Genomic DNA, 24328 nt, shown 5'->3' with positions numbered 1-24328 from the left:
TCCTGCCTTGCGCACTGTGTTGGCTGGGATTGGCTCCAGCAGACCCCCGTGACCCTGTAGTTAGGATATAGCGGGTTGAATAATGGATGGATGGATGGTCTCAAAGGGGTGCAAAACACACACAGACATGCAACTTGTAACAACCAATGACCATTGAAATTCTAAACAAGCTACATTGAATAAAATATTTTAACATTAATAATAATCGTTATATAAAATAACATATGGATGTTTACATGAATACAACAACATTTTTAAGGTTTGTAGAAAATATCTAATTTAACTAGAAATTGGCAAAGCAAACTTTTATGGGACCATAGAGTTTAAGATCACTTAAAACATTTGTAAATGTAACATAAAAATCATCCATCTTTCCAATATGAACCGTGTGTAATCCACTTAAGGGACATATTGTAGGTGCTATAGCTTATCCCAGTAGCACAAAGCCCAAAATAGGGGTACCAACTCATTTACAGGTAAATACATGTTTATACCCACACTGACTCATATGTGGCCAATTTAAAATTGCCCAATCTAGCGTGTATGTTTTTAAGAAGTAGGAGGAAAACCATACCTGAAAAATATCCAGACAGTGCCTGGAGCTGAAATTCTATCCTACAACTCCACATCTATAAGATAAAATCTAGACCAGGAAATTATGTTTTTAACCTAGACTTTTAATACAGAAACCAGTTCTTAAGGCATAAAATATCAATTCACTGACGTGTACTGTATGAAGCCTGAATTTGACAGGATGACATAAGAGGACACACCTCTTTGTGCTTATATTCATTTTTATTATATTTTATTACAACATATTCATATATGAATATTTACTGTTTTTGGTATTTTATTTATAAATTTTTGCTCTTATTTATTTCTAATTTGTTGTTTTTTCTTTTTTTCTTGCAGTTTTTTTCTTTAACTTCTTGCAAAGCACTTTGAGTTACAAGCCTTGTATAGAAATGTACTGTAGAAGTTTTACTAAGGGAAGCAGTCCTCTCAGTCCTTCTAGACAAGACATTCTGTAGTATCTTAACATCATTATTCAAGAGTGAAAGTGGTCCCTATGATGCACATTGTAGTAAGTCTTCATTTGTCTTTGGAAAAACAGTTATTAGTGCTTAGTGGAATGTTCAGGGTAGAGTTTTGCTTTCTTTAGCTTCTGTAAACATTGTTAATAATAATGGAACCACTGTAGTTGAAAATCTTTTATCAAACTCATCTAGGTAGCCATCAGGGCCTGCAGTTTATCCACTTTTGAGTAACTTTGTGGCATCCTGTATTTCTTAAAGGGTATGTATTTTTTCAAGTTCTTCTGCTCTTGGAGTATAGTGCTGTGATTTATGTATTTTATCAAAATACTGCCATCTAGCTCAAGATTCACCAGGCCAAACGTTTTGAGCATAGTCAAAATTATTATTCATTTTGGACAAAAATCATAGATCTCAGACAGCCTGGGTGTTATAATAGCCCATAATCTATTAATGGTAATATTTGGTGTACATTATATAAAAAATGGCATTAAAGTGCATAGGGATAAGATGATTGATAAGCTGTACCACACTATTAGTAGGCAGACATATTGTGCTTAACTGGAAGAATTGCAAACAACCTTCTATAACTCAGTGGGTAAGTCATGTTATTTTCAAACTGTTTAATTCCGGTTCGTCTAGGGTGCAAGTTAGGAATAAACCCTTGACATGGCGCCAGTCCATCGCAGGGTAGGCATATACACACTGGTCAGTGTATTGTCGCCAGTTAACCTAACCAGAATGTCTTTGGACAGTGAAAAAAGACCAGAGCACCTGGAGGAAACCCACAGAACATTCAAGCAAACACATCCACACAGGGAGGACCCTGCTACCAGCACTGTGAAACCGTGAAATGCCAGTCTAAATGATCTCACTTTAGGGAAAACACATTCTTTTTCAGGAGACAAACACAAAACATTTTAAAAACATTGCAAAATTCATCAGTTTTTTTTTTTTTAATATATGTAAGCTGAGACTATGATGTTTTATTATATTAAAAGATTTTTCTTTTTTTTTTTTTTGCTTGCCATTATAAAGTTTGTTCTGGTTTTTGAAAATACAATTAAATAAAAAAATTATAAAGCAATGAATAAAAAGTTGTTTTATTTATACAAGGTTACGTGTACTTAGGACTGCAATTAACAATCATGATATATTAAAAAATAAAACTCGTACGACATAATTAGAAAGACCGACTGACATTCAAGCAAGACTACAAATCCCATGACGCTCCGTGACAGAGTTTGAGTTTTGAAATTGTAAGTCTCGCGGTAATTTGCCGCGTGCTGGTGCTGAATTCAAATTCGTCGGCTGTTTGTTTGAATAGAGCGAGGAAAGTTAGAGAAAGGTAAAATTAAGCATTTATACAGCAAGTTTTGGGGTTAGTGTAGATATGTGTAATTGCATGAGCTTACAGCTTTAGTCAAATGTAGTTGTTACGCTTTTCTTAAATGTTATTGTTAACGTAGATCGTTTGCTTTTGTGCCTGCTCTTATTGCTTTCAGCTCGTGATTAGTGGGATTGAGGGTGAGAGGTGGGGGTTGGGAGTAATTAGATAATGTTTTGAGGCGTATATAAATGATATCTAAATTTGACACTATAGGAATAGCATTGCAATTGCCGCTGACATTTGAGACATATGCCTTGGAAGTATTTGTATATCTGCTTGGTTTTACGTTGTTTTGTGTCAACCTATTTGGCTTCTGCGATCGTTTGTAAAGTCGTCCGCCAATACTTTAGTGTTATTTTTTACCTACAACAGCTGTGACATTTTAACTCATCCGTCTGGTTTTAACTCCACTTCCTCCATTAGAGAAGTACTTGAAGCTGCAGTATGTACCGGTATCACCGAACGCAGTGCACCCTCACGGGGCTAAGTTAAAGAGCGTAATTAACAAAACTTACACGTCGTGAGAAAACCACAGCACTCGGAGAAAATCGGCGCATATCGATTAGAATTATCGACTAGGCGAGCACTAACTGTTTTTTCTTTAATGTTTTTTTTTTTTTCAGATATTTTCCCTCGTTAGCTTACAGCTTGTTCCAAGTTGAATTTTTAGGTGTTATTTAGTGCTTGTTTTGGAGGATTGGAGCAGAGAATTTTAGTTTTATTCTCCTGTATTTGCGTTTTAATTTACTATGCAATGAACTAATACTGTACCAATAATGTAATACATTGATTATATCTTACGGTTGTTTTTTGCACACCGTACTGTATTTATCGCCATTGCCTGCATACATACTCACAAAGCATTTTCCAAAATATCAATGGAATGTCAAACTGACACTTGTTTTAATGTTAATCTACTCAGAAGTGTCACTTACCATAGTGCAAAGTAGATCTAGTTGAATACACTGTATGGTATAGAAAACGGACAGTAAATAGGATGCAATAATGGAACACATTAAACGTTATAACATTTACTAGAGGTCTTTACTCGACGTATAAAATGTATGTACACACACACTTCTACTTAGAGCAAGGTAAATAATTGCTCTTAATTTGTGTAATTTGTTAAGATGATTTGCATGCTGGCATAGTTTGCCTCTGGTGTGTGTTATCTAGGAGAGTGTTGTATTTTATGGTCTTAAGATGTGGTCTTCCTTAGTTTATTTTTAATAAAGGCGATTTGCTTCCAAATGTAGTCTTACTTCATTAACTGACAAAGATGGGTCAATCTTGACTAATGTAGTTTTGTATAATATTTATATGATTTGTCAGAGTTTAAAATACATCAGTGCCATAATCTTGCATCATGCTGATAAACTGAAGTCATTTTTTTGTGTGTCATGATATTTTTTTTCTCCAGGTATATTTTTATCATCCGCAAAGCAGTTTCCTTCGGATAACATTTTGGGTTTTTCTTTAAAAGTGCCTTTTTTTGTGTGACAATTTTATATCTAGTACATTAAACCATTAATATACTGTATAATCATGGATTTTTTTCCTTGAAGTGCTTATCTAACATAATGAAGAAAAAATGTGTAAGTATATAAAATATAACGACAAAGGACTATATTACACCTGCTTTTCACTTTTGTGCAGAAGAATATGTTGGTAATGCTGTAGCAGTTGTGGACACAATCTTCTGAAATCTTAGCGTGACAGATGCTAATTTGATGACACAGACAGATGGTCTGAGATTACTATTGCACTGCCAACAAGAGTGGATATATTCCAAGTGTCTGATACTGTGTTTTTTTCCCTCTAGCTGTTTCATTGTGCAATGATTTATATTTTGAAGACAGTTGATGTTTTATTTAAAAAAAATGTACACCACACATTTTTAAAGTATGAGGTGGTATTTTCAATTGTATGAAGGGCCTCTTTAGTGTAAAACTAAAATGTTTTGGTATCATGCTATCAGACATTTCAGTTTTTGAATTATTTCAAATGTGTGTCAGTAAGGATTTCAGGAAAATTGGTTATAATTAGGCCAGTATTAATTGGTAGTGATAATGTGGTTTTTGGACTTTCTGATCACACCTTGCTTTACAAAGGCAGACTTGTGTCAAAGGTAATGTTTACACCAAATGGCAACAGTTATTGCTCTTCCAATCATTTAGCTCACAGACACAGTTAATTGTCATCTGGATGCAAATGAACTTTAATTGTGTTTTTAAAGTACCATTTATAGATCAGTACTACTGACCCCAGAAAGATGCCATATCTAGCATTCAAATTCTGTGATAATGCTTACAATCGATCACTTCTATGTACCTATAGTATCAATTTTGTTAATGTTGCTTCTGTAGAACATGACATTCTTATGACTTGTGTATCATTGCTTTAAATATACATGTGAAATTTATAGCTGTAATGGATGTGATACTTAAGTAAAGTGAGACCAATACTAATATATATATTTTTTTTTCCTCCGTTATGCCTCATCATTTTACAGTTGGTGTCATGTCAGCAGCCTGCTAAAAGCAGGCTGTGTATAAAACTGTGTTGGATGAGAGAGCCTGAGATGTCTATAACGAGCACTGCAGACACTGAAAAGGCTTTTTAAATTTTTAATGTTAAAGCCAATTTTAACAACAAAAGGAAAAATAGGAAATATGGCAGTTATTTCCATTGTCTTTAATGTGCAAGGAAACCATATTTTGCTTGCTGTGATGGTTGCTGATCAGTTTTAACATTTAGGTAGCAGTAAGTGAAGGATTTCAAGTTCAACAGTGTATTGGAACATGACTGGAAGAATTATTAACAAATGTGGTCTTAGTGCAGCTGTAGATCAAAGAGCAGAGCAATGAGGTAGGAAAAAATGTGTGAAAGCATTGAGAAGAGATGTTTCCAAGAAACAGAAAAAGGTTAATTTTACTAATGTTGAAACAAATCACAAATTCGAATCTGCTGATCCTGGAAATAGATCACTACTGCATAGCATGTCTAGAATAACACAATTCTGAAGTTAGTGCAAGGTGGAAAAAACAGTAGCTTTACATTCGAAAGGTTTGACCAGTATGCAGAATATATTGTTAGTTTCTTATGCTAATGCTGCAAAGATAGCCCTAGGGCTTTTTATATTTTTTTTCACCACTGTTGGCATTTATTTTCCCAAGGCATCACTGTGTCCTCTTGGAAAAGTTTGTTGTACATATTAAAGCAGGTACGTGTACCCTTGTCATCCATCTTAGCCTTTTTCTCAACAATTTGTGGGTCACTTGTTTCAACATTTTGTTTGCCACTGAGTTTACCTCTGCATCAGAGTAATGGTCCTTGTATCTGGGGACACAGTTTCTCATAGTGGCAACACAATATGTGGTAAATCTCTCAAAAATGATTGTTTATAACTTCTGAGAGAGTGCTTTTGGTAATTTTGACTATGAAGTAGTAGTGACCAATGTTTCCTGTAAGTTGCTTATGAGTGGGGGTGCACAAGCACACAAGATTTTTCCAATAGTGTGCAAAGGAGTCAAAAATTCACTTTAGACAGCCTTCCAGGAAAATGTATTACAACAGCCCATAGGTGTCTTGTTGAAAATTGACATTAAAGTGACCCAATTAGTTTCTTACTCGCTCCTCAAGAATGGAAAGGAAAGCATAGATGTGGACAGCTTATGAAGGCAGTGATTTCCACAAGAAAGTTCCAGTCTTTATTGGTCTTATAGAATTCCAGTAAATTAGGGATGTTGGAAGAGTTTATGACATCCAGTTGGACCAAGTTAATATTTTAATCAGAATATTCTGGGACCCGGGAGTACTTGCCCTGTCTGCCTCAAAAAACCTTTTCTAAAATAGAGTATTAGCAAGAATAGGTTACAAAAAGTAATTTAACATGCAACACATGCATTAGGATGAGTTAATATTTTTATGTACTGCTGTACACTGAATTAGTCGGAGTTCAGTGCTCTGTTTCAAACAGCGTTTTTATAGCAAAATAATTCTATACTGTCCACTTCATGATAGTTAGATAATCCAGATTTTAGAAAGATGTGGGTAATACGTAGAGACGAATGTTTTGTTGCAGTTAGCCTTTTCAAAGCAAATTGATTATTTACTGTCTAGGTCATGATATATACAGTGCATCCGGAAAGTATTCACAGCGCATCACTTTTTCCACATTTTGTTATGTTACAGCCTTATTCCTAAATGGATTAAATTCATTTTTTTCCTCAGAATTCTACACACAACACCCAATAATGACAACATGAAAAAATTTTACTTGAGGTTTTTGCAAATTTATTAAAAATAAAAAACTGAGAAATCCCATGTACATAAGTATTCACAGCATTTGCTCAATACTTTGTCGATGCACCTTTGGCAGCAATTACAGCCTCAAGTCTTTTTGAATATGATGGCACAAGCTTGGCACACCTATCCTTGGCCAGTTTTGCCAGTTCCTCTTTGCAGCACCTCTCAAGCTCCATCAGGTTAGATGGGAAGCGTCGGTGCATAGCCATTTTAAGATCTCTCCAGAGATGTTCAATCGGATTCAAGTCTGGGCTCTGGCTGGGCCACTCAAGGACATTCACAGAGTTGTCCTGAAGCCACTCCTTTGATATCTTGGCGCTGTGCTTAGGGTCGTTGTCCTGCTGAAAGATGAACCGTCGCCCCAGTCTGAGGTGAAGAGTGCTCTGGAGCAGGTTTTCATCCAGGATGTCTCTGTACATTGCTGCAGTCATCTTTCCCTTTATCCTGACTAGTCTCCCAGTTCCTGCTGCTGAAAAACATCCCCACAGCATGATGCTGCCACCACCATGCTTCACTGTAGGGATGGTGCCAGGTTTCCCCCAAATGTGACGCTTGGCATTCACACCAAAGAGTTCAATCTTTGTCTCATCAGACCAGAGAATTTTCTTTCTCATGGTCTGAGAGTCCTTCAGGTGCCTTTTGGCAAATTCCAGGTGGGCTGCCATGTGCCTTTTACTAAGGAGTGGCTTCCGTCTGACTACTCTACCATACAGGCCTGATTGGTGGATTGCTGCAGAGATTGTTGTCCTTCTAGAAGGTTCTCCTCTCTCCACAGAGGACCTCTGGAGCTCAGACAGAGTGACCATTGGGTTCTTGGTCACCTCCCTGACTAAGGCCCTTCTCCCCCGATCACTCTGTTTAGATGGCCGGCCAGCTCTAGGAAGAGTCCTGGTGGTTTCGAACTTCTTCCACTTACGGATGATGGAGGCCACTGTGCTCATTGGGACCTTCAAAGCAGCAGAAATTTTTCCCCAGATTTGTGCATCGAGACAATCCTGTCTCAGAGGTCTACAGACAATTCCTGTGACTTCATACTTGGTTTGTGCTCTGACATGAACTGTCAACTGTGGGACCTTATATAGACAGGTGTGTGCCTTTCCAAATCATGTCCAGCCAACTGAATTTACCACCGGTGGACTCCAGTTAAGCTACAGAAACATCTCAAGGATGATCAGGGGAAACAGGATGCACCTGAGCTCAATTTTGAGCTTCATGGCAAAGGCTGTGAATACTTATGTGCATGTGCTTTCTCAATTTTTTTATTTTTAATAAATCTGCAGAAATCACAAGTAAACTTTTTCATGTTGTCATTATGGGGTGTTGTGTTTAGAATTCTGAGGAAAAAAAATGAATTTAATCCATTTTGGAATAAGGCTGTAACATAACAAAATGTGGAAAAAGTGATGCGCTGTGAATATTTCCGGATGCACTGTAGCTGAATGATGCAGACTTTAAAATATCCAGGTAATTTGTCCTGTGGAATCCATAAACATTAAAGTCAAAATAGTAAAGAAAACAAGATTGTCCTACCTTCTATTTCTGGATCACTACTCTGGGTCTGTGGTGCTCAGATTGGCAACCTAGGCAGTCAGCTTCTTCTCATCCTGGTCCATAGGGTACCCAGTGAGGTCATCTATTTCTCATTCTGGTCATTGGCCTTAGGTTGAGGAATTTTGAGGTGGGGGTGGTATCTTTAATTTGTAAGAAAATATCTTTTTTTTTTCGTTTAAACATGAATATTGGCTTTTACAGATCTGGAACTCCTGAGTAGCCTTTGGATGCAGTGTTATAATTTCATATGGATTAAGTCCCATATTACATCCAGAATAATTGCTGAATTTTCTAATGTATTGTTTCCCAACCACTGGGTCATGACACACTTTTGCATTGTGTGCTGTTGCTGCTGCTGTTGGGTTTGTCAGTAAGATGCAGTGGGTTGTAGTTAGGACCTCAGTGGTCCTGCTGAGCTGCAAAGTGCTATGGGGGTCAGGGCAATGTTTATGTATCTGTGCTTGTGCTAATCCCCAACTCCCCAGTTATGACATTTGTGCTTCTTTCACCACAGGGGAACTCCTCTGACATAAACACTCTCTTCACTACGAGAGACCACCCTGCTTGTGAATTGTGAATAAAACAATTGGGCCGCAGGACCGTAAAGGTTGAGAAACACAGGTCTAATGTACACGAGCTGTTGCAATAATTCACCTTCTGTCTATCATTTCACATTTCCGTGTAAAATCAATGAGCTTGAATTTACCATTTCCATTTTAAAAAATTTATCCTTATTCAGATTGTGCTACTGTCTGTGGTTTTGCAAGTGCTTCAACACCTTTGGGCAAGATATCGTTTACTTCTGGGAATGATAACTGTGCTGCTCTGCTTGTCAGAAATCCACTCATATCAGATTCCTCTCCATGCCTGTTCCTACCTTGTCCAACCTCCCTGCTGTTTCATGACCATTATTTTGGTAGACTTCTTCTGGTCCATGACTGCTCTCGCATCCTCCTGGTTCCTCTTGCGTCTCTTTTTCCCTTGGAAATGTCATACCTAGGAGTAATGAAAGTATCTAAGGCCAGCTCTTCTCTGAATCTCTGCTAGCACTGAATTGTCTTATTTTAACTTATTGCAAACTGCATTGACTTCGCCTTTAGGCATCCCATGAACATTTTTAATTTTGGGATTGTTTTCTATACTGCTTGAAGTGGTATTTTAAAGTGGGTGGTATTTAAAGCCTGCAAAGTTTCCTCTAGCGAAGGGTACTCACAGAAATAGTGTCTGGCACCTAGTTGAGAGTTATAGGGCGTTTGCTAATCTTTCTTGAAAATATCACCCAGTGTCTTTTTCCTGTGCAGGATTACTCCTATTCTTCACGCAGCAGCATCCCTGTTTGTCAGTTATTAGCTATCAGCACTGAGCTGATGTAAGGATGCAGCATTTTAGCATAGCCTACTATGTACAGCATTATTATCAATAAATAAAAAATATGGGTCATCTAATATTTTTTCTATAACATCACCAAATTCCAATCAATTCAGTCAAAGCGTTTTGAGATTTTTCCATGAACCACGTCACCTAATATTTTCTTAACCCATTTTCTTTTGTCTGACAACTCTGTTGGTCAGTGAGGCTGTTCTGCTGGTGGTGGTCATTTGCATAAACTGGCTACCCCACTTCCCTGAGTGATCACTTATTAACGCTGAGCTGAAAACAGATGCCGTGTGTTAATATGCTACAACATTATTGTCAGCAAATATAGACCCAAATAAAAAGGTGCCTTAATTTACTTTTTTCTATAATGTCGCCAAATTCCAATCAAATCAGCCAAATTGTTTTTGAGATTTTGGGGTATTTAGTTATTTTTCTGTTTTGTGGGGGGTTAACTCTGAAATATTCATATCTCAAAATGTCCACTTTTAAATCCATACGTTAAAAAGTTACTAAAATTCTATAAGAGAGAAAATGAATGTTATAAAAAGAATCCATCTTTAAAGTGAAAGATTCATCTTTATTATACTATTTTTTCTATATCCAGTTGTGGTTTATCAGTTCCTCTTCATATGTATTTTAACAGTTTAATTTTTAAAAAGTTTTTTTTTTCCAGCATAGAAATGTCAGCAGAGGAGCTGTCAAAAGTGCAGCGACTGCACTGTAAACTAAAAGAGACCGAAGAAGCATTGGAAAAGGCAGCACAGTATGGCTTACAACTGCTTGAGTCCCAACATGAGCTGCAGAATCAATTAGAGGAACAGCGTGCAGAGATGACCAACAATATTGAGGTACATTATGCTATGTTTGACAATTTTCGACACATTTTATCCAGCCACTGAATCTGCTTAATTCTTTTTTAGGTTTGCAGGGTTTTTTTTTTTATTGGTAACTATTTTATAGTTAAGTATTTTGTATTTTTTAATCTGTAGTGTAATAGTTAAGCTAAAGAAAGATAAAGACAGAAATAGAGCAGGAAGACTATTATTAAAATGTACTGGCATCAAGGCATGATAGAAAACTAGAATCCAGTTGGGTTTAATTGCTTGTGTGAAAGGACTGTACACTGTTGTAGCATAAACTGAACACTGTACAATGTGCTTAAAACTGTTCGGAATCACAGTAGCCAGAGTTGCATTGGTTACAAGACAAAAAAAAATGTTGATGGATTGTTGGTCCATTCCATTACACTTTCGAGTACACATTCCTACTTTCCGATATATAACCATATTACATCTTGCTGATTGACCTAAATTGCACTTGTTTGGTATATAAGAAAAGAACCCACATAGTGTGCCGAGGCTAGGATTTGAACCTGGGACACTTTGAACATTTGGGACACATTGTGCAGTAGTTGGAAAAATTGAGCAATAAAAGATGTGAAACATTACTTTGGTGTTTATTTGCTGATAGTTTAATAAAACATAGGAACATTGCATCAAAGTCATAAAGAAAATTTCATATATTTTTCAGGGGAAGTGTAAGGTGAGTCCTAATTTCTCTCATATACAGTATAAACTCATTATGCAAATAACTTAAACCTTTAACAGAAAAGCACTTCATAAACCTTTCATTTTAAAGCTTGTATAACAGAAATAACTCGGTGAGTCTTGGTGAAGCAATTGGAAGTGCTATTTTTTTATATAGTTGTGGACAATTCATAGAATACAAGACAAAAAATATGGCCTTGTATATTAAGAGAATATGATTACTAATTTAAAGTTTTAAAAAAATATTTTCTATATTACTTTTTTTGTAATTCTGCATTACAGTAATCCCTCACTTATCGCGGGAGATAGGTTCCAAGGCCGACCGCGATAACTGAATTTCCACGAAGTAGGGACACCATATTTATTTATGTAATGTGTATTTGGATGTTTTTAAACCCTTCCTGTATTGTTTACAACCCACCCTTTACTCTATTAATAACAGGGACAACTGCTAAGCAATATGAAATCGGTAGATAAGTTTACACTTACTGTATAGCGAAGTACATGTAGCTACAGTATATATGATGTGATGGTGATGAATATGCTGCGCAGGAAAAATGATGACGATTGAAGGTGATAATCCCCTGAATGCAGTAGCAAGAGCACGTTAATGGTGAATGAGTGAGATGAGACTTCCTGGTTAATGCAGCACTCCGTCGCTGAGCCAATCAGCAGCACACAGGAACTTAACTGCGTGCTCTGATTGGGTAGCTTCTCAGCCATCCGCCAATAGCATCTCTTGTATGAAATCAACTGGGCAAACCAACTGAGGAAGCAAATACCAGAAGTAAAAAGACGCATTGTCTGCAGAAACCCGGGAAGCAGCGAAAAATCCGCGTTATATATTTAGATGTGCTTACATATAAAATCCGCGAAGTCGTGAATCCGCGAAAAGTGAACCGCGAAGTAGCGAGGGATTACTGTATTAGTATTTAAATACCATGCTTAAAACCCTTTCTTTTTTTTTTCGGGGGATTTTGAAGTATTAAAATGTTTTTGACTGCTGAATTTTACTCTGTTGTGGTATTCCACTCCATACCATTAATATTTTGGTTTTGAATAGACCAGGTTCTTGTTGAATTTCACTGAAATCCTGCCTAGCCCAGCAAAAAATGTCAAAGGTATAAAAGTAAAACATAAATGTATTATGTTTGACTTCAAAAAATAAAATATTTTAGTACTCAGTGACTCCCTGAAATAATTAGGGGATGTGGAGTGAACAGTGAGGAATGATGGACATTCTAGAGGTGAAAGGATTAAGGCCAGAGCAGTTTTAGATTTATCAGCATGGTTATTATTAGCTCCACTTTTAAGGATCCCCAAGAAGTTTAAAAAGGGGGATCAAGAGAGTTTGGGGACAACCAGAATACTTAAGAAAACCAAAATAATTGTAATTTAAGCCATTGCTGCGTGTCTTCAGACTAAAATGTTTGATTATATTAATAAAAGGTAAGCTATGGAGTGAGTGGAATCTTACTGTTCCGACGCTTGTAATTGTACAGTAATTGGTAATGGAGTGCCTTTACGTAGTTATCCTGACTCTCATCTTGTCTCTTGCAGGTTCTAGAGCAAGACAAATATTCTTTGCAAAGAGAAGTTGAGCTGAAGAATCGAATGTTAGATAGTATGGCATCTGAATGTGAGAGCTTGAAACAACAACAAAAGTTGCTGTGGGAGCAACATGAGACACAGTTGAAGATGAGCCATATAAGAGAAATCGATGAGTATAAAAATAAGGTAATTTTGAAGTATGCATGAATTTGGTAAACTGACTGAAAGTTACATTTCTAGTGCTATACTGGTGCATTCTTTTTTTTCTGCTAGATGTTAACCATTCAAAGTGAGTAAAACCTTCTCAAGGAGTAGATTAAGACAAATGGCTGGTTTTGAGCAATACATGTTCTCTAAATTTCTGGTTAACATTTACATGTGTGTGCACTATTAATTCATTCACCAACATATACTCATGATCCCAGTGGGTTGTGTTTTTGTTGAATTAGTAGCAATATATATGGCTGCCTATTTTCTCTTATTTGGAATCTCTCTCTTCTTATTTTCATAACATTATATTGTATGTTCAGATACCAATACAGTATATAAGCATATGGGAAAGTGGTGACTTGCCAGGATAATGATGCAAAGAGTTAGACCTATGTCTATTCTCTGTGTAAAATGAAGGCTAGCAGGTATAATCTGTCCTTTTTAATCCTTACTGCTTAGGTCTGCCTCTAAATTCTTAAAATTCTTTGCATTTATATAGCACTTTTCTCATTATTCAAAGCGCTCTGCAAATTCAGGTTAAGGGCCTTGCTTAAGGGCCCAACAGAGCAGAGTCCTTTTTTGGCATTTATGGGATTCGAACCGGCAACCTTCCGACTCCCAGTGCAGATCCCAAGCCTCATAGCCACCACTCCAGCCTCTTCAGTAGCCTTTGTAACTCAGTGCAATTATAAAACTTTGCCTTAGCAGGTGAAGTGAGACCTGATTTAAGGCCATAGAGGTGAATAAGGGAATCATAACACATGAAGTCCAGAAGATTTTAGCACTAGAAACCACCAGGTCATCCTGGGATTGATGTCTGCATTTGTGGTCAGTCACTGTAAGGCCGGGTTTATACTTAACACGATGCGTACGGATTCTGTTACTACACACGCAGTGTACTGTTTATACTTGTGTTGCGTACTTACTGTAAATTTGGAGGATTCCACTAGGTGACAGTGTGAGGTATAACAATGAGAAAACAACGTTCGGCTTTGCTGTATTGTGAATTGCCTGAAACATCCATTTAAATTCCTATGACACCTTGCCACAATATCTCTGAAAAGGATGGATGTTTAATGATTACATCCATCAATACAGGGATATGTCCATTACAGCAAGCATTGGGCACGAGGTAGAAACAATCCCTGGATGGGGCATTAGCTCATCGCAAAGTGAATACCAGCACACACATACAGTACACTAGTGTCATTTTAACATCACCAAATCCCAAAACCTACATGTCCTTGGAAGGAAACCGGAGGGCACTGTGGAAACCCACCAGGAAAATATGCAAACTCTAGGCTGGGAACACCAAGGATGTGACTCCCTACTGCATGGCAGCAGCACTACCACTCCTTCACCATGCTGACCCCACTTGTGCAATTATTAACAGTATTAATTATTTAAACGAAATTAATAATTTCTGTAAAATGTTTGCTTCAACATATTTCATCATGAAAGTGATATCAAGTATAAATCTAATCATTCTAAATGTGCAGAGAGCTGGAATATCAAATTTAATGTGTTTTGTATGGCAATCGCTGCCTACTGATGCTGTCAGCACAGGAGGATGCCCCAGAAGCATGTAGCGATTAACAACTGTGTCAGTTTTAAGATGTTTACAATGTTCTACTTTAATAACAAAATAGACTACGAGATTAAAGTCGAAATTTCCATTTTAATCATGAAGTATACCTTTTTTCTTCACTGTGTCCCTAATTTGTTTTTCCTGTGGCTCAAATATGCTTCTGTACATTCTGATGCTGTTGTGAAGGTACAAAAAAAAAATGGCACAGAACATGGTATGCGAGACCTTTAAATATATTTCAATGGGGAATATGCAACACTTGTATTGTCTATGCAAGAAATAGTTGAAGAAAAGCATCATGAATACATTTGTATGTCAGCATTTAAGTTTGATGATTTGCTTCGCCACATCGAAGTATTCATCAAACATTGGTGCACGCACATTAATCCTATAGGATCTCCAAAGTGGCTTGCTGTCGCATATTGATAGTAAACAGACTCTGACGTCATGTTCCAACTTGAACACACTGCGCCCCCGATTTTTATTTTTATATACTGGTACTGCAGCTTGCTCACCTATTGTGTTAATTTGAGGATGTGCTCAGATAATGCGTCAAATGAATGCTGGGAATGCGTAGCGGCCATGATGCGTGTGCATACATATTCTGAGTGTGAAGTATAAACTTGTCCTAAGAGTCCTGGTCAGTGACCAAATGGATTACCTACTCATCAGGTAATTCTTGTGTTGTTTCACAGATTACTTCACATAGAGTGCCTTTCATTTCTCTGCTGTATAGCATGGGTTATTCGGCAGCATTTAACTTAAGTAAATTAAGTGTTCCAGTCCTCTGTTTGCTAGCGCTGCTCTGTCCTGTCTCAGATGCATCTGTACAGAGAAAACAAAGATACAAAGAATATGTTGGAGATATCTCTCAAATGATAGATGCCTGCCCTTATGGAAATACTTTTGATGAGATATAATATCCCACTAATCTTTGGAGGTTTAGTCTTGTTTTGATACCTCAGTCTATTTAGGGATGAGCCTTGGACAGCTGTGTGTTTAATTTGGCTTTGATCCAGAAAATACCCTAAATACTTTAGCTTCTAGTTCAGAGTCAAATAATATATAGCAAGAGTGATATAAAGGCCAATTTATTTTAGAGTATCATGTCATGTATTTGGAACAACCAACTTAGTACATTTCATTTTTATTTTCACAAATAATATACCAAATCTTGGCTTTTGTGTACATTGAGTAGGAAGTCAACTGGGACGTTGGGCCTTATGTATAACACGTACTTACACACCCAGAAACACATGTAAGCCGTTCTCTATGCAAAAATCAGAATTTATAAAATATGAACTTGGTGTGAAAATTGGTTTAACCGTACTGCAAATTTTGACCATTTAGAAGTTCTGCACAGACTTTTTTGGTGTTGGAATTTTAGTGACACCGGGCGGCTGGATTGTGAATACAAAATCTTGTTTCATTGTGCATCTTAATGATGAGTCATTCACTCTGTATATCACAGCCAACTGACATGTCCTCTAACTACTGCTGTCTTCAATGATGGTACAAATGGCCAATGCATTGCTTAATGTTAATTGCCTTAGTGTGTAGCCTGTCTATGTTGTCTATACCTGTAAATAGATGCTTGTGTTTCTGACATAAGTGGCAATTGTATCAGTATAAAGGAGTTGGCCATCGCACAGTATGACCCTGAAGTCTACTTCCCATGGTACTATTTGATAAAATAATGGAATCATGGGTTCAGCTAGGCCAAGTCACAAAAACATTAGTCAGACACATTTCAGCATGACATTATTATTAATATATAATATACATATTATTAATTACATAAAAGTGCTTTATGTTTACAAAAGAAAATTCATTATATGGTGGGGTCTTTATAACTGTGTGTGTGCAGTCAATTGTGCCAAATTTAAAGAAAAACAATCTGGATCCGGTTTACAAAATATTTTGTTACTGCTTTTTCTAGGGGTGGGGGGACTTAATATGAACTTTAGGTGTGGCAGAACGATAACAGGGACAATGTGGGGACTGTCTAGGTAAGTGGTATGCTCCTTCAACTTCAGGAATTGATTTATGAAGAAGTTGTCTTGAAAACATCAGTCACTGCATCCCTCTAAGCGCTTGTTAATACTAATACGCATCATGGCTGCCACGTGTTCCCAGTGTTCATTCGACTCATCTTCTGAGCACATCCTCAGAAATTAATGTGACGCGTGCACGATGTGGAAAATACCAGCAAAAAGTCATGGGGTGCAGTGTGATAAAAGTCGGAATGTGACGTCAGAGTGTCTGTTTACTATCTACATGTGACAGAAAGCCGCTATGCCGATCCTCTGGGATCCATGTGCGTGATTTGATGTTTGATGAATGGTTCAATGTGGTGAAGCAAAATGCCAACATACAAATGCATTTGTGGTGCTTTATATTCAAGAGTCGCATATTCCTGATCGTAATGACACAGTACATTTTAACCCTTTCGGCTCAGGATATTCTGTTTTTATGAGAAAGTTTGTGAGATTCTACCTTTTGGGGTGTCTAGGATGCTCAAAAATGAAAAAACAAAAATTTTCACTATTATACAATAGCTGCCAAATATTTCAATCTTCTTGGTGAAATAAAATTAAAAGTGGAGCTACTTACTATGTGGTGCACACAGTCCAGAAGCGTCTGTTTTCACTTCCATGTTTCGCGGACTATATGCCAGTCTGCGCTAATAGTAGCTCACCCGGTTCCAGCGGCTGCCAATGTGTCTGCTTTACAGAAACGGCTGCATATTTATGTACTAGTAATAGGATGTCAGGGCCGAAAGGGTTAAAAGTCTCACATAACATCATCTGTGCCGTTGTCTTTTTTTTTTTTTTTTTTTTTATAACCTTTTAACAGCATCAGAATGTACGGCAGCATATTTGAGCCACAGAGAGAAAAATTAAGGGCATGGTGAAAAGGTCAATTTTGTGATTATAGTGGAAATTTCGGCTTTAATCTCGAAATGTCCACTTTAACCTCCTGCTTTATCATTAAAGTAGACTGTTGTAAACGTCCTCTTAAAACCGACCCAGTTGTTAATCACTACATCCATTGGAGCATGCGTCGTGTGAAATATAATTCTGGCCTAAGACCAGGATTGTTTACCCACAATATAAATTCTATTAAGGATTACATCCAAACTACAGTATAGGACATGCAATCAAGTGCTAGTTTTCATTTGTGGTGTTTTGGTTTTTCCCTTGGCCTGCATCTTTGTTTTTGGTTTATTATTTCCCCCTTTTGGCCTCTAGACTAACTCTATGTATTACTGATACAGAGACAGGGTGGGTATGTGCATGCTTTGCATTAGTAGGAGGTAAAATAATGTATTTAGTATAGGACTGGGAATCGATTTATATATTAAAAAAAAAAAATCACAAATGTATGTAATTAATCATGATTAATTAAATGAAAGTAACATTAAAACATGTAATTATACAATTAATACATAAATCATGAATTAAATGCACACAATGTATTAAATGTAAATTAATGTAGAATCAACCCAAAGAAATTAAAACAAAAAATGGAATAGTTTTAAACTTAAACAATGACCTTAAACCTGAACTTTTAACAAAATACTATTTGAGAAAGTATAACCTGAATGCGAATGCCTTCCTAAAAGACAAGAAGCCAATAAGAAACAAGGCCAGTGCATTCATTATCTAAATGACATAGCAGATGAGACATGTGTCAAAGTACAAATGATCAAAATAACTATTTATTTTGAATGCACTGCTAAAGGTCCTGACCAGAGAGAAACACACTTTTTAGGTGGTCGAGACCTTTCTGAGGAGTATGGGACTACCTGGAGAAGCTGACATAAAAGTAGCTCTGTGATTGCCATTTTGCAGAGACAGCACTTGGAGCACTTTAGCAGCTAGGAGACGCATCAGGGGTCCATCTGCCTGGGTACGTGTTCACCAGTGAGTTTTACAGAGCAAACGGAATCTTTTTTTTTTTTTTTTTTTTCCCCCCATTCTTGTCGCACCCTTTCAGACAGTTTAGCACATCTAAGAGATTTAATGCTTTTTGTTTTGGTTGGTAGAATCGTAGTGTTCCTTGGGATTTTTTGGGTTACAAAAAGTGTGCCACCAAAGAAAAATGATTGGAAAATAGTTGTACCTTGTTGTAACAGTTGCTGTACCTACACCTTTGCTCCTACCACTCTAAAAAAAGATCTTCATAGCTGCTGTCTCGTTTAAAAATTGACACCGATTCTCCATCCATTATTCAACCCGCTATATCCTAACAACAGGGTCACGGGGGTCTGCTGGAGCCAATCCCAGCCAACACAGGGTGCAAGGCAGGAAACAAATCCCAGGCAGGACGCCAGCCCACCGCAGGGCGCACGCACACACTAGGGACCATTTAGAACTGCCAATGCACCTAACCTGCATGTCTTTGGACTGTGGGAGGAAACCGGAGTACCCGGAGAAAACCCACGCAGACACGGGGAGAACATGCAAACTCCAAGCAGGGTGGACCCGGGAAGCAAACCCAGGTCTCCTAACTGTGAGGCAGCAGTGCTACCCACTGCACCACCGTGCCGCCCCGACACCTATTCTATTTCGTAGAATTTTTACATTATATTTTGGCGGTCGGCACTGTAAGCTACGTGGTAGACTAGTGAGTTAAATACAGAAGTATTAGAGGCTTTTGGTTTTAGTGTCACTCAAAGATAACTTATTTAGTACTTATGGGATATAACATTGATTCAATCTTACAAAAACATAATTTTACCTTTCACAGCTTTTCTCTAGCAATTTACTAGGACTGCCATAAACTCCTCCTCCCCGCCTCCTTTCATTCCACTCCTCTGCACCTATGTCAGCATGTACAAGTCAACAAAATGAACACCAGTGCTACATTTAGACACATGGTGTATCATTGTGAAATGTGAAATTTTAAATCTTTAAATGAAAATGTAATCATTTTTAAAGATTGTGTGTGTGTGTGTGTGTGTGTATATATATATATATATATATATATATATATATATATATATATATATATATATACTCCATCCATTTATGCAACCAGCTATATCCTAACTACAGGGTCATGGGGGTCTGTTGGAGTCAATCCCAGCCAGCGCAAGGCAGGAAACAAACCCCGGGCAGGGCGTCGGCACACACACACACCAAGCATTCACTAGGGACAATTTAGAATCGGCAATGCACCTAACGTGCATGTCTTTGGACTGTGGGAGGAAACCAGAGTACCCGGAGAAAAGCCACGCAGACACGGGGAGAACATGCAAACTCCACGCAGGGAGGACCCAGGAAGCGAACCTTGGTCTCCTAACTGTGAGGCAGCAGTGCTACCCACTGTGCCACCCTTACATATATGTGTATATATGTATGTGTGTATATATGTACAGTGGAACCTCTAGATACGAGTTTAATTCGTTCCAGCACTGAGCTTGTATAGCGAATTTCTCGTATCTAGAACAAACTTCCCCATTGAAAATAATGGAAATCCAGTTAATCCGTTCCGCACCCCAAATATATAAACATAAAAATCAATTTTCCTAACAAATAACACTGATAAATTATATACTGTATACTGTAGTCTACCTTTAATAAATAACACTGGTAAATAATATAACTGATTATTAAAAGAATCAAAACAGGTGTCCAAAGTGCAGTAGAGAATTCAATAAATCTTTAAATAAATAATCCTTAAAACAGTTGTGAAGTGGAGGTTTAAAATACACAAGAATAACAATCCTTTAACACGAGGTTAAAACGTCAACAGGAAGCAGGCTTTAAAAAACAGATGACAATCCCCGGTGCTGCTTCTCTGTTAGCGTCTCACCTGCTTCTCCCATGCGGGCTCTGCAACAGGCGAGACACTCTTAATGCAGCTGACCTTCTCTACACCGTCCTGCTTCAGCGGTTTGGCTCGCCTGTTCAGCTACACGCGAGCCTGCACTCGCTCGCTCTCCCGCACCGACTTCCTACTGCTGCCGATTCCTGCCTCCTCCTGCAACCTCCGTTCTCTCTCCTCTCTTTTCTTTTACTTCTTCTCCCTCTTAACCGGCTCGCGCTTTTCTATATATGCGGGGAGGACATGGCAGCTGCAGCCCATCAGCCACAGGAAAAATCATGGATGTGGGCAGTTTCCCACCTGTGCACTTAGGTGAGAAACGCAGACACCGCAGATCGCCCTGCGGCTCGCAACTGCTACCACGCCCCCTCGCTAAGCCGCGAGCTATACCCACAGCCTGGCTTGTTACGCGAGCCAATGCTCGTATTTAGATCTGAATTTTTCACTCATACTTTCCTCGTATTTTGAATTTCTCGTATACAGAGGTGATCGTATCTCGAGGTTCCACTGTATGTGTAATGTACCTGGGTACTGTGTAATAGTGTGACGACATGTTGACTTTATTCTCGACATTTCTACTTTATTCTCGCCGTTTATGTCAAGATTAAACTCGACATGTTTATTCTCGTAATTTGTCATTAAAGTAGAACATCGTAAAATTAATATTTAATTTACTAGATTTTCTCAAACCCGTCATAAGTTATATAGGACATTAAATGCTTTGTGTTAAGTGTTCCCAGAGCCATGTTAAATCGGTACGTGCTTCTTAAACTGACTTCCTCTTGTACTGAGGAGGCGCCGGCAGCAATCGCTGCACAGAATACATTCATTTCATGGTATTCCTGCTCTCTGAACATTTAGAATGCTAAGATAAATACTTGATATAATTTTTATGATGCATTAAAGCATGTATTAATCATGTGGGGGCACGGCGGTGTGGAGGTTGCACTGCTGCCTCGCAGCATGGGTGTCTCGGGTGTACCCTGCCTTGAATTTGCATGTTTTTCTGGTGGGTTTACTCAAATGTGCTTCAGTTTCCTTTCAAAGTCATGTAGGATGTGGGGTTTTGTTATGCTATATTGACTCTGCTAAGTGTATGTTTTGCTCATATTCACCCTGTGACGTGCTGACGACTCGTTCAGGATTTGCTCCTGCCTCGCACACAATGCTTGCTGGGATGGGCACATCCCTGAATGGATGGCATAATTAAACATGTATAACGAAGATTTTTTTTAAAGTTCTGAACACTCCGTGGGCTAAGTTTATAACTAGTTTTAATTTCACAAAGACGTTTATGGTGTGGTGGTTGGTTATGTGGAAAAAGAAAAAGGAAGGATAGGAACTGGGGTTTTGGTACGTCAGACAGACGTATGCAATAAAGAAAGCCCACTCAGAAGAACATCCATTGAATTCTGTGTTCATGTCTCCGACCAGCAGATCACAAACCCAACATTTACACAATATTTAAGTTAAACCTGTATGATACCCATTCATACATCCAGTTTTTTGGAGCCTCGTCACACCTGCCATAAAGTTCTCTACACTGAACATACACCTGGGGACCCCTTACTGCGAGGGAGCAGCACTGCCGCCTCACTACCGTACATGTTTAATACCTGCTTTAATGCATTTCATTGTGAAAATGATATCAAGTATATATCTTAGCATGCTAAATTTTCAGAGTAGGAATATCATGAAGTGAATGGATTCTGAATGGTGATTGCTGCTGGTGCCTCCTCTTAGTGCGGAGGAAGTCAGTTTAAGAAGCATAGTGATTAACAACTGGGTCGGGGAACACTTAACACAAAGCATTTAATGTGCTACATTAACTTATGACGGGGTTTGAGAAAATCTAGTAAAATTTAAACATTGATTTTAGGATGTTTAGTTTACGACATACTACTTTATTCTCATAGTTTATTTTATAATTAAAGTGGAAATGTTGACTTTATTCTCGACTTTTTTTTTTTTTTTCTTCACCATAGCCCTAATACACTTTCGTAGGGCTATACCACAAATAGCATTATAAATGCAAGTTGCAGTTTTATTATTTATGTATATAGCTTAGCTTGAAGCAAGGTCCATATTAATGCAGTTTGCCTAGATGATGGTTCAGTTGGTAAAGATGTCATCACCAAGTTGCACTTGTTTTGTTTTATTTTTATTTGGTGAATACTGTGTAATGCACCTGGGCTTGAAGTCTTGAAGTAATAGTGCAATTATCAGTAATAATACTATTATTTATTTTATTATTATTTTAGTTTAAATATTATGCAGTTTTGATGTTTAAAAGGTCACATTAACATGTCAGTTGACAGAGATTATTAACATTAACAAAGTGTAGTTGGTTTACAAAAAATATTTACTATTTATTCCTTTTCCAAGACATGTTCAGTGTAATACAACTTTTGACAACAGTCAATAAAAAGGTTCTATATTTTGACTGCATTTGTTATGCAATGTGATTCCTTCTCTTCATTAGTGCCACCCCCTTGAAAACTATCACTTTATGGGGCCATGCAAACCTGTTTTTAATACTTGTGTGCACATTAAATGTTTTTTTTGTACAATGTCTACTGCAGTAATTGCAGTGGAAAATGTGGTTAACATCCACTCATGCATGGGGAAAAAAATGCCGTTGAATACCGTGAAACCAGGATAATTTTGAAAAATACCATGATATAGAATTTTGGTCATACCGCCCAGCACTAGCACAGATGTTGTGTATGACACCAACATGAATGTCATGTACATAAAGACTTGATTTCCATTACTATCCATGTTTAAATATAAATATTATGCATTAATGCCGATTTTTATCTGCTGTTTTCTCAAAAGCTGGAGAAGATGAAGGCTGACCTGGAAGAAACACAGCTGAGTGAGAAACAGTTACGCCATAAACTGGATGTGCAAAGTGAAATTCTGAGTAGTAAGACTGAAGAGCTGCGCACTCTTTCAGAGCGTGCCCATGAGACCATGTCTTCTGAAATGCTGGACTTGCAAATGGAGAAAGCAGAACTTGAAGATGCCAAGGTAAAATGGGAATATATACATGGATTAAAAAAAGATATATTGGTAGCAACTTTTTATTCTTTAAGTGCATATGAAATAAGATATTTAATAAGACTCGTCTTCTTTCCCAAAAAGGCTGTATTAGAACATGAAGTGAATGAAATGCGGTATCGACAGCAACAGCTTGAATTAACCAGTACAACTCTTCAAAGACAAGTTGAACGACTGACTGAAGAGAAGGAGGAAAGGGAGAAAGAAGCGGTTTCTTACTTCAATGCCTTGGAGGTGATGTCGCATTAATTATTAAGTTAAATTTAATTCAAATAGTAATTTTAGTAAAACAGATGGAATATGACAAAAGTAAACAAATGTATACATTTACATTTACAATTGTGCAACATAATTAGTTAATTTTTACGTTCTATTTCTCTGAGCTAAGTTTAGAAAATGAACTGAATTACTAGAATTTAACAGTATCAAACTTAGCAAATTTATGCACAAATTTCAGTTATAAGGAATTGAATTTTTTTTCACTTTTTCCAAATTATATTTTTATTCTGTAGGGAGCTAACGTGATTGGGGAAAAATTATTGTAAAATTGTTCACTTCAAATACTACATTCTCTAGGTAGTTGTATTTCAGTCTTTTTTTCCTGTGTTTGTATAAGTATAATATTTTGCTGAGATTTTGTCAGACGTATATGGATATTATATACAGCTACTCTTCCTGTAATTCCTTAATTTTCTACTTTCACTTAAAGTATAGCAGTGGTTCATGTTGATGAATTTGCTTCAATTTTGCATTACAGAAATCTCGGGAAATAAATGAAGACCTTCAGATTCAATTAGATCAGGCTTTGCGACAGGCTCAGGACCCAAATAGTAAGGGGAACTCTCTCTTCTCGGAGGTATATAGGGTTTTTTTTCCC

The 24328-nt window shown here is 37.4% G+C and overlaps 1 protein-coding gene across 3 annotated transcripts in view; it reads left to right on the top strand.

Annotated features, from left to right (window-relative positions):
• Nucleotides 1–2288: 2288 nt before the first annotated feature.
• The window catches only part of spdl1 (spindle apparatus coiled-coil protein 1), a 49971-nt gene continuing 27931 nt past the window's right edge, over nucleotides 2289–24328 (top strand). The window contains exons 1-6 of one of the 3 annotated variants that reach the window (XM_028812953.2): nucleotides 2289–2382; nucleotides 10334–10508; nucleotides 12768–12944; nucleotides 23227–23421; nucleotides 23536–23685; nucleotides 24209–24307. In XM_028812953.2, the coding sequence (XP_028668786.1) occupies nucleotides 10341–10508; nucleotides 12768–12944; nucleotides 23227–23421; nucleotides 23536–23685; nucleotides 24209–24307 (789 nt within the window). In that variant the 5' untranslated portion in view covers nucleotides 2289–2382; nucleotides 10334–10340. Of the gene's footprint in view, nucleotides 2383–2713; nucleotides 2867–10333; nucleotides 10509–12767; nucleotides 12945–23226; nucleotides 23422–23535; nucleotides 23686–24208; nucleotides 24308–24328 lie in introns of those variants that run through there. The other 2 variants (XM_028812955.2, XM_028812954.2) reach the window with 2 other exon arrangements.

The sequence above is a fragment of the Erpetoichthys calabaricus genome, chromosome 11, assembly GCF_900747795.2.
Source record: "Erpetoichthys calabaricus chromosome 11, fErpCal1.3, whole genome shotgun sequence".
In the NCBI taxonomy this organism is placed as follows: domain Eukaryota; kingdom Metazoa; phylum Chordata; class Cladistia; order Polypteriformes; family Polypteridae; genus Erpetoichthys; species Erpetoichthys calabaricus.
This window is presented reverse-complemented; position numbering and strand designations above follow the sequence as displayed.